Raw genomic sequence first — 12,167 nt, forward strand, 5'->3', positions numbered from 1 at the left:
GCTGAGAAATGGGGTTCACACAGTGAGCTGACCCTGCGGCCAGTCCGGGGGGTTCAGGGAGGGGGGTATATACAAATGTTACCTGCTCCTGGAGCTTGGTCTTCTTTGACTTCTTCTTTTTCCTTCCCCCAGGTGCCTCCTCTGGTAACTCATGTCCAAATGTGAAGTCCTGGAGGCGACCTGGGGACTCCAGGAGCTGGATCTGGGCCATCAGCGCCCCTCCCTGGTGACTGGTGCTACTCTCATCCCCCGAACCGCCAGGGCCGCAGCCAGATGACATTGCCACTTGCCCTGCAGGGAGCCCACTGTATGGGGTGAGATGTTGCAGACCCCCAGGTGGATTTGGCTCAACATTATCGGCCTCCACAACGTCTCCTTCCTCCTCCACCCGTGGCTGAAGCCCCCTCAGCTTTCTTTGCTTCTCCCTCTCCTTTTCTGCAAAGCGATCTTCATTCTGAAGCTTTTCTTTAAATGGCCCGCTGTTCTCCAAAATAAAAGTTTTCCTTTTCTTTAGATTGCTGATGCTGTTTTTAAGCTGTTTAATCCTTGCTGACAGCTCAGCCTTCTGGCGTTTTGACGCAGTTTCCATTAAGGCTTTTGCCTCCTGTACCTCCTCCTGGAGCCTATACAAGCTGCTCCTTGCTTCTTTATATCCCTGAAGTATCTCTGCAACACGGGATCCATAGGTGGTTCCAGGCTCCTGGGCCCTGGGCATTGCCCAATCCTCCTCCACACCTCCATGGGCATTTGGCTTTGCTCCAGGAGGAGTATCACAGTCCATAGTACCTGTAGTACCTTTTGTTGGAGCAGCCTTGCGGCTACTCTTCGTCTCCATGGGCTCAGGAGGTGCTGGAGATACATCGCTGCATCTCCTGGCAGAGCGCCTTAACCCAGAGACATCTGGTGCAGTTCCTAATGCTGGTCCCTCTGCAACTGGTCGCTGGCTCCCCCTGCCCCCCGTGGACCTACTTCGGGGGGCAGGTGTTGGGGTTCTCCGCTCCTCGCTCATACCAGGAAACAAACCCTCCTTCTGGGGAAAGGAAGGTCGCTCCTGGGAGAGAGGTGGATCACTCTCAAGGTCGAGCACACCAAACGCTCACAGGAAGCCCAAACAGGAAGATGCTCCCTCTAGTGGCCAGACTCCAGAGCTGTACTCACTATTCTGCTGGTGAGGTCACTGTGTACATACATTACATTACTTATCCTGTACTGATCCTGAGTTATATCCTGTATTATACTCCAGAACTGTACTCACTATTCTGCTGGTGAGGTCACTGTGTACATACATTACATTACTTATCCTGTACTGATCCTGAGTTATATCCTGTATTATACTCCAGAACTGTACTCACTATTCTGCTGGTGAGGTCGCTGTGTACATACATTACATTACTTATCCTGTACTGATCCTGAGTTATATCCTGTATTATACTCCAGAACTGTACTCACTATTCTGCTGGTGGGGTCACTGTGTACATACATTACATTACTTATCCTGTACTGATCCTGAGTTATATCCTGTATTATACTCCAGAGCTGTACTCACTATTCTGCTGGTGAGATCACTGTGTACATACATTACATTACTTATCCTGTACTGATCCTGAGTTATATCCTGTATTATACTCCAGAGCTGTTCTCACTATTCTGCTGGTGGGGTCACTGTGTATATACATTACATTACTTATCCTGTACTGATGCACCTAATGTGGGGGAACTGTACTGCACCTAATGTGGGGGAACTGTACTGCACCTAATGTGGGGGAACTGTACTGCACCTAATGTGGGGAAACTGTACTGCACCTAATGTGGGGGAACTGTACTGCACCTAATGTGGGGGAACTGTACTGCACCTAATGTGGGGGAACTGTACTGCACCTAATGTGGGGGAACTATACTGCACCTAATGTGGGGAGAACTATACTGCACCTAATGTGGAGGGAACTATACTGCACCTAATGTGGGGGAACTATACTGTACCTAATGTGGGGGAACTATACTGCACCTAATGTGGGGGAACTGTACTGCACCTAATGTGGGGGAACTATACTGCACCTAATGTGGAGGAACTATACAGCACCTAATGTGGGGGAACTATACTGCACCTAATGTGGGGGAACTGTACTGCACCTAATGTGGGGGAACTATACTGCACCTAATGTGGGGGAACTATACTGCACCTAATGTGGGGGAACTATACTGCACCTAATGTGGGGGAACTATACTGTACCTAATGTGGGGGAACTATACTGCACCTAATGTGGGGGAACTGTACTGCACCTAATGTGGGGGAACTATACTGCACCTAATGTGGGGAACTACACTGCACCCAATGTAGGGGAACTACACTGCACCTAATGTGGGGGAACTGTACTGCACCTAATGTGGGGGAACTATACTGCACCTAATGTGGGGGAACTATACTGCACCTAATGTGGGGAACTACACTGCACCTAATGTGGGGGAACTATACTGCACCTATTGTGGGGGAACTGTACTGCACCTAATGTGGGGGAACTATACTGCACCTAATGTGGGGGAACTGTACTGCACCTAATGTGGGGGAACTATACTGCACCTAATGTGGGGGAACTGTACTGCACCTAATGTGGGGGAACTATACTGCACCTAATGTGGGGGAGCTATACTGCACCTAATGTGGGGAACTACACTGCACCTAATGTGGGGGAACTATACTGCACCTAATGTGGGGGAACTATACTGCACCTAATGAGGGGAACTATACTGCACCTAATGTGGGGGGACTATACTGCACCTAATGTGGGGGAACTATACTGCACCTAATTTGGGGGAACTATACTGCACCTAATTTGGGGAACTACACTGCACCTAATGTGGGGGAACTATACTGCACCTAATGTGGGGGAACTATACTGCACCTAATGAGGGGGAACTATACTGCACCTAATGAGGGGAACTATACTGCACCTAATGTGGGGGAACTATACTGCACCTAATGTGGGGGAACTGTACTGCACCTAATGTGAGGGAACTATACTGCACCTAATGTGGGGGAACTATACTGCACCTAATGCCTAATGTGGGGGAACTGTACTGCACCTAATGTGGGGAACTACACTGCACCTAATGTGGGGGAACTGTCAGGGGGGGGGGGGGGGACATAATGAAGTGCTCCGTCTTCCAGGCAGCCTTAATCTGGCCCTGTTCAGAAAGAATTGTGGAATTATATAAAAATATTTACCAGGAAACGTGTATTGTTCTAATAACAATATCAAATGACACCAATTGTGTAAGTTCTCCCTCTTATAAAGATGAGAGTTCTGTAATTGTCATCATAGGTTATAACCTCAACTATGAGAGACAGAATGAGAAAAAAAAATCCATAAAATCACATTGTCTGATTTTTAAAGAATTTATTTGCAAATTATGGTGGAAAATAAGTATTTGGTCAATAACAAAAGTTCACCTCAATACTTTGTTATATCCCCTTTGTTGGCAATGACAGAGGTCACATGTTTTCTGTCTTCACAAGGTTGTCACACACTGTTGCTGGTATTTTGGCCCATTCCTCCATGCAGATCTCCTCTAGAGCAGTGATGTTTTGGGGCTGTCGCTGGGCAACACGGACTTTCAACTCCCTCCAAAGGTTTTCTATGGGGTTGAGATCTGGAGACTGGTTGGCTACTCCAGGACCTTGAAATGCTTCTTACAAAGCCACTCCTTTGTTGCCCGGGCGGTGTGTATGGAATCATTGTCATGCTGAAAGACCCAGCCACGTTTCATCTTCAATGCCCTTGCTGATGGAAGGAGGTTTTCACTCAAAATCTCACAATACATGGCCCCATCATTCTTTACTTTACACGGATCAGTCAGCAGAAAAAAAGCCCCAAAGCATGAAGTTACCACCCCCATGCTTCACAGTAGGTATGGTGTTCTTTGGATGCAACTCAGCTTCTTTCTCCTCCAAACACGACAAGTTGAGTTTTTACCAAAAAGTTCTACTTTAGTTTCATCTGACCATATGACATTCTCCCAATACTCTTCTGGATCATCCAAATGCTCTCTAGCAAACTTCAGACGGGCCTGGACATGTACTGGCTTAAGCAGGGGGACACGTCTGGCACTGCATGATTTGAGTCTCTGGCGGCATAGTGTATTACTGATGGTAGCCTTTGGTCCCAGCTCTCCGCAGGTCATTCACTAGGTCCCCCCGTGTGGTTCTGGGATTTTTGCTCACCGTTCTTCTGATCATTTTGACACCATGGGGTGAGATCTTGTGTGGAGCCCCAGATCGAGGGAGGTTATCAGTGGTCTTGTATGTCTTCCATTTTCTAATAATTGCTCCCACAGTTGATTTCTTCACACCAAGCTGCTGGCCTATTGCAGATTCAGTCTTCCCAGCCTGATGCAGTTCTACAATTTAGTTTCTGGTGTCCTTCGACAGCTCTTTGGTCTTGGCCATAGTGGAGTTTGGAGTGTGACTGTTTGAGGTGTATACAGGTGTCTTTTATACTGATAACAAGTTCAAACAGGAACCATTAATACAGGTAACAAGTGGAGGACAGAGGAGACTCTTAAAGGAGAAGTTACAGGTCTGTGAGAGCCAGAAATCTTGCTTGTTTGTAGGTGACCAAATACTTATTTTTCACCATAATTTTTTTTTTATCATTATGTCTCTCATAGTAGAGGTATACCTATGATGAAAATTTCAGTTCTTTTTTTTCTGTTCTAATTACCTTATTAGTTAGGTGAATAGATGATGTATAGTTTATAGACCTGAGATAGTTCAGTGTTTGTTATAGTGGCGGTATTTTCTTTGATGACATACATTTCACTTTCTATCCAGCAATAATATAGCATTTACACGTATGAATGGTGCCACTGTTGTAGGGATATCGTGTTTTCCATTTTACGCTGTGGTAGTTATTGGTTATATGCCCAATGTCAGACAGCACAACAATCACTTTTCTTGTTGTTCACGTACAAATAAATGAACCCATTGTGTTTGGGAATACAGCGTGCAGTATGTAGGAAATAAGATGCAGTAAATGATATGGACACACTGCCACCTACTGGAGATAAAGAGGAATGAATACACAAATGCAAACACCTTTTGTTTGCGTGGATTACTGTGTCAGGGTACGTTAACACGCGCGGATTTTCGCAGCGTAATTAGCTGCGGATCCGCTGGTGAAGGCCCCGCTCTATGCTGTCTTTACATGTGCCTGCTGGTAGCGGCAATACGCCGCTACGAGCAGACACACTGCAGCAATGTGCGCGGCGTACTCGCACATCGCGGCCTCTCTCCCTGCTCTGAGCTAGGCAGAGAGCTCCCAGGATGTGCGAGTATACTGCGACTGCTACATCGCAGCGTGCCTGCTGGTAGCGGTGTATTGCCACTACGAGCAGGCACATGTAAAGCCAGCATAGAGCGGGGCCTTCACCAGCGGATCTGCAGCGTAAAATACGCTGAAAATCCACGCGTGTGAACGTACCCTTAGGGTACGTTCACACGGGAGGATTACCTGCGGATTTTCCGTTGCGTATCTGCTGTGGAAAATCCGCAGCGGATTTTGCTACTATTGACTTCAATGGGTCAGAAGGAAAATCTGCAAATCTGCCTCTATTGCAGAGTCAGAGTCAAAGATAGAAAAATCCGCTGCAGATTTTCCTCAGCCAATATGCAGCGGAAAACCCACAGGTAATCCGCCCGTATGAACGTACTCTTAGGCTCGGTGTACACTTGTGTCAGAGTCCATTAAAGGGGTACTCCACTGGAAAAAAAATATTTTTAATCAACTGGTGCCAGAAAGTTAAACAGATTTGTAAATTACGTCTATTTAAAAATCTTAATCCTTCCAGTACTTATCAGCTGCTGTATGCTCCACAGGAAGTTATTTTCATTTAGAATTTCCTTTCTGTCTGACCACAGTGCTCTCTGCTGACACCTCTGTCCATTTTAGGAACTGTCCAGAGCTGGAGAGGTTTGCTATGGGGATTTGCTTGTACTCTGGACAGTTCCTAAAATGGACAGAGGTGTCAGCAGAGAGCACTGTGGTCAGACAGAAAGGAAATTCTAAATGAAAATAACTTCCTGTGAAGCATACAGCAGCTAAGTACTGGAAGGATTAAGATTTTTAAATAGAAGTCATTTTCAGGCACCAGTTCATTTAAAAATGTAAAAATGTTTTCTAGTGGAGTACCGCTTTAATATTGCAGGATTTGAGCTAAAAAAAGAAATAAAAAAATACAGCAAATTGTCATTTTTTGTTCAGTTGTATCCTAAAAAATAAAAGGACAGAGTATGGTAGCTCTTGTTTTGGAGGACTCTAGAATCACGTATAGGGGCACTACACCAAGGTTCCCAGTATGGTCCTCTTCTCTATCAGCCAACAATCAGCACTAGGACCAATCAGACTGCATTGCTGGCCCCATAGATGGCAATGCATTTCTGGGTGGATCTTTTGGGAGATTTGCTCAGAAACGCATTGCGATCTATGGGGAAGGCAATGCAGTCAATGCGGTCCTAGTGCCGTGCCATCTATGGGGATGGCAATGCAGTCAGTGCGGTCCTAGTGCCGTGCCATCTATGGGGATGGCAATGCAGTCAGTGCGGTCCTAGTGCCGCCGGCTCGATCTCCGGCAGAAATTCTGCCTGGAGATTCCGCAGTGTGAACCCAGCCTAAGGCTAGGTTCACACTACGGTATCTCTGGGCAGAATTTCTGCCGGAGCTTTAGCCGGCGGCACTAAGACCGCATGGACTGCATTGCCGTCCTCATTGACGGCAATGCATTTTTGGGTGGATCTTTTGGGAGATCTGCTCATAAATGCATTGCCGTCTATGGGGACAGCAATGCAGTCCATGCGGTCCTAGTTCCACCGGTTTGCTCTCCGGCAGAAATTCTGCCCAGAAATTCCACAGTGTGAACCCAGGCTTAGGGTACGTTCACACACGCAGATTTTTTAGCGGGTATTTGAAAGTGGCCGGGCTTTTCTCGGCTGTCCGCAGCAGATTTTCCACAGCTGAATTTTCCGCAGTGTACATTCCGCCGCGGAAAATTCGCTGTGGACAGCCAAGAAGAGCCCGCCCACTTTCAAATACGCAGCGGAAAACCCGCTAAAAAATCCACGCGTGTGAACGTACCCTTAGGGTCTATTCACACGGCAGAATTTCCGCTTGCAAAATTCCTCCTCAAACTAAAGCCCATAGACTTATATGAGATTTCGCACTCCCATTCACACTTCTGAATTTCCGCTTGCGGAATTCCGCAAGCGGAAATTTAGAAGTGTGAATGGGAGCGTGGAATTCAATAGAAGTCTATGGGCTTTAATTTGAGGCGGAATTCCCAAAGCGGAAATTCTGCCGTGTGAATAGACCCTAAGCCTGGGTTCACACTGCGGAATCTCCAAGCAGAATTTCTGCCAGAGGTTTAGCCGACGACACTAGGACCGCACAGACTGCATTGCCATCCCCTTAGACGGCAATGCATTTCTGGGTGGATCATTTTGGAGATCTGCTCAGAAACGCATTGCCATCTATGGGGACGGCAATGCAGTCCGCGCGGTCCTAGTGCCGCCGGCTAAATCTCCGGCAGAAATTCTGCTTGGAGATTCCGCAGTGTGAACCCAGGCTTAGACTCCAAAAGACAGTCCTGAAGTGCCTGTATGTGATGTATCTTCCTACTACAGAGATGATTTCATACTGAGACTGATATATAAAATCTTCTTCATCACCTGTAGATCGAATCCAGCAACAGATCAGAAGACATTGTGCGGGTGTGGAATCCCTGGGGCAAAGGAGAATGGAACGGACGCTGGAGCGATAAGTGAGTATCAATCCCTGCTGAAAACCGGGACATAGCTAGTCCTGATCTCAACTAAGAAGTGATACAATTGTATCCAGTCTAGACAATGCTCTGTGAGCTAAACATCCTGGACTCCAGACTGATACATTGTACATAGCTAGTCCTGATCTCAGCTGAGAAGTGATACAATTGTATCCAGTCTAGACAATGCTCTGTGAGCTAAACATCCTGGACTCCAGACTGATACATTGTACATAGCTTGTCCTGCTCTCACCTGAGAAGTGATACAATTGTATCCAGTCTAGACAATGCTCTGTGAGCTAAACATCCTGGACCCCAGACTGATACATTGCACATAGCTAGTCCTGCTCTCAGCTGAGAAGTAATACAATTGTATCCAGTCTAGACAATGCTCTGTGAGCTAAACATCCTGGACCCCAGACTGATACATTGTACATAGCTAGTCCTGCTCTCAGCTGAGAAGTGATACAATTGTATCCAGTCTAGACAATGCTCTGTGAGCTAAACATCCTGGACTCCAGACTGATACATTGTACATAGCTAGTTCTGCTCTCAGCTGAGGAGTGATACAATTGTATCCAGTCTAGACAATGCTCTGTGAGCTAAACACCCTGGACTCCAGACTGATACATTGTACATAGCTAGTCCTGCTCTCAGCTGAGAAGTGATACAATTGGATCCAGTCTAGACAATGCTCTGTGAGCTAAACACCCTGGACTCCAGACTGATACATTGTACATAGCTAGTCCTGCTCTCAGCTGAGAAGTGATACAATTGTATTCAGTCTAGACAATGCTCTGTGAGCTAAACATCCTGGACTCCAGACTGATACATTGTACATAGCTAGTCCTGCTCTCAGCTGAGAAGTGATACAATTGGATCCAGTCTAGACAATGCTCTGTGAGCTAAACACCCTGGACTCCAGACTGATACATTGTACATAGCTAGTCCTGCTCTCAGCTGAGAAGTGATACAATTGTATCCAGTCTAGACAATGCTCTGTGAGCTAAACATCCTGGACTCCAGACTGATACATTGTACATAGCTAGTCCTGCTCTCAGCTGAGAAGTGATACAATTGGATCCAGTCTAGACAATGCTCTGTGAGCCAAACATGTCAGAAATCACAACTATTGCAGGAATCTCTTGACAGTGTTGTACAGTTTTTTACTTTGAAGTCCGTAAAGTGTTGTCTTACATTATAACAGGGTCCAACCACAACAGCGCCCCCTTGAGGTCAGGCGGCTCAGTCCCAAATAAATCAGAAAGCAAACACATTGAGCTACAAGATCCTTGCAGTGGAGCGCTCACAATACTGCCCGTTCTTATACCCCATTGTACATCCTATGGTTGTTTCCACCTCTCCTCCATTATACGTTATTATTATTATGCTTTTGTTTATGATATTCGGGGGGGGGGGGATGAAATTATCTGTAAAGAAATCTGGCGCTCTGTTAATGCCGTTAAACCGACGCATAATTCTATTCCATTAGCAGTGAGAATAAAGCCGACTTTCCTGTAATTATATGACCGCCCCTAGAAATAATTGATATTCTTGATGTGGAAATAATGACTCTCCGCAGATCTCGTGTTGATTTTTCATCAGGCTGTTCATGGTAAATATAATGATACGGTATAAAGCGGCGGAATATGCCAACCTGGCGCACTATTGATATGTGGACGGGAACGTGAATAATAACCGCTGAGCAAAAAATTCAATAGTTAAACACGAGCGCGCCCGTTCCAAGGTCAGAAAATTACAGGGAAAGAAGTGTGTTTTTTTTTTACATTTTTAAGTAAGGTTTAGCATTTTCCAGCATTTGAGCACTTTTAGTGGCAGTGGTCCAAATACAGGATCAAAGGCATAAAAATTGTCATCTAAAACTTGTCACAATCAGATTGAATAGTCATTTCTGCCACTAGATGGCACTTTAGAGTTTTAGCATTACAGGTACCTCAACGGATGTTTTAATTTTCCAACAGCACCCCATGTGGCTAGGCATGGTACTGCAAATGTAACTCTTTTTTTTTTTTTTTGTATAACTGTTTATTTGTAACTCACTTTTTATATGAGCACTAGCTGAGAGCCCAGTGTTGCCCGGTCTTCCTACCCAGTCCTCTTATCCTTACCTTATCTTCTGACCTTATATACCGACCTCATACTCTAATTATATACTCCGTCCTCAGACCCCGATTTCTTACGCCGTCCTCATTTCTCATCCTCATATCCTGACCTTATATCCTGTCCTCCTACTCTGACCTCATATCCTGTTCTCATATCCTGACCTCATATCCTGACCTCATATCCCAACCTCATACTCCAACCATCCTCATATCCCAACCTCACATCTCCACCCCACACCCCGACCTTATACCCCAACCTCAAATCCCAGCCTCATATCCCGTCCTCATACTCCAACCTCATATTCCGACCACATATTCCGAGCTCATATATCAACCTCATATCTCCACCCCATAACCCGTCCTCATATCTCGACCTCATATTCCGTCCTCATACACCAACCTTATACCCCAACCACATATCCAGTCCTCATACTCCGACCTCCTATACTGACCTCATATCTCCACCCCATACTCCGACCTCATATATCGACCTAATACCCCAACCTTATACCCCAACCTTATACCCCAAACTCATATCCCGTCTTCATAGCCCAGCCTCATACCCCAACCTCTTACCCCAACCTCATATCCTGTCCTCATACCCCAACCTTATACCCCAACCTCATATCCAGTCCTCATACTCCGACCTCCTATCCTGACCTCATATCTCCAGCCCATACTCCGACCTCCTATCCTGACCTCATATCTCCACCCCATACTCCGACCTCCTATCCTGACCTCATATCTCCACCCCATACTCCGACCTCCTATCCTGACCTCATATCTCCACCCCATACTCCGACCTCATATATCAACCTCATACCCCGACCTCATATCCTGTCCTCATACCCCAAACTCCTATCCAGTCCTCATAGCCCAGCCTCATACCCCAACCTCATATCCTGTCCTCATATCCCATCCCCCACACTGACTATTCTCTGCTCTTGCTGGACAGTTGACAGGATGTTTATAAGTCCTGGACAATCTCTGCAGCCCTAGAGTAATGTAATCAGGAAATGTACCGGGGGTCCCATAGACTTGATTGAAACTTCAAAGAAAGAAGCCCCACCCTCGCATAAGGGATTGGGTTAGGGTTATTTTAACTCTTTAACTATAAGTAAAATGTAAAATAACCCACAGAGAAGCCTGAGGGGCCTTCAGGTATAGTTGTCATGGTTTCCCCCTTATATCTTTTATAGTAATGGGCACACATAGGGGTTCACAGTCTTATTATACCGAATTACTCACTAAGTTAAAATAAGGCATTAGGTTTATTACAAGTCAAATGAATAAAAGGTAGAACAACCCAAAATAAAGTATAATGACGTACTAAGCTTAGCAACATGTAACAAAAAGAACCGCACTGCTACATCTCATAAATCCAACATTCAGAGGATATAGAGGGAGATTTATGAAAACTTGTGCCCAATCAGATCATTTCTATTATTTTTCAGAGGCCTTTTTAAAAATGAAAGTAGCGATCTGATTGGTTGCTATTGGCAACTGCTCCACTTTTACTCTGCACAGATTGTGATTTATCTCCCCCATAGTTCTTCCATGCATCCTCCTATAAAGCTTTTTTTGTTAAGCTGCACTTGCAATACCACAGCTGACCTCTTGGTGTGCTAGAGTGCCAAACATCAACAATGGAATCAGAGAACGAAGCACTAACGCGTCACATTGTGTCCAATTTAAATTGTCTCTTAATATTCTAAGTCCAATTAACTTGTTTCCTTCTGTACTTAAATTTTTCTCTTCTCATTTCCAGTTCCTCACAATGGGACAGAATCCGGCCCGACCTAAGGAAGAAACTCAACATTGACAGGAACGATGGAGAATTCTGGTATATTTTTTCAGATTATTTCCTACATTCAGTCCCAGTATTTATTGAGATATATATACAGTGGTCCCTCAACATACGATGGGAATCCGTTCCAAATGGACCATCGTTTGTTGAAACCATCGTATGTTGAGGGATCCGTGCAATGTAAAGTATAGGACAGTGGTCTACAACCTGCGGACCTCCAGATGTTGCAAAACTACAACACCCAGCATGCCCGGACAGGAAGTTGTACTCACCTGTCCCTGCCGCTCCGGACCGTCACCGCTGCCCGGGATGTCGCCGTCCATCGCTGTCGCTTGTCTCCGACGCTCCGGCAAGGCCTCTGCTTCCCCGGCATCCTCGCTCTCCGTCGCCGCCATCACATCGCTACGCACGCCGCTCCTATTAGATGA

At 45.8% G+C, this 12,167-nt stretch overlaps 1 protein-coding gene across 1 annotated transcript in view; it reads left to right on the plus strand.

The window, feature by feature from the left end:
* Positions 1-12,167, plus strand: part of LOC130363140 (calpain-13-like) — a 212,145-nt gene that overhangs the window by 117,547 nt on the left and 82,431 nt on the right. The window contains exons 8-9 of the mRNA XM_056568540.1: positions 7,724-7,809; positions 11,701-11,775. Coding sequence (XP_056424515.1) covers positions 7,724-7,809; positions 11,701-11,775 — 161 coding nt within the window. The remainder of the gene's footprint in view (positions 1-7,723; positions 7,810-11,700; positions 11,776-12,167) is intronic.

The sequence above is a fragment of the Hyla sarda genome, chromosome 3 (assembly GCF_029499605.1).
Source record: "Hyla sarda isolate aHylSar1 chromosome 3, aHylSar1.hap1, whole genome shotgun sequence".
NCBI classification, from domain to species: domain Eukaryota; kingdom Metazoa; phylum Chordata; class Amphibia; order Anura; family Hylidae; genus Hyla; species Hyla sarda.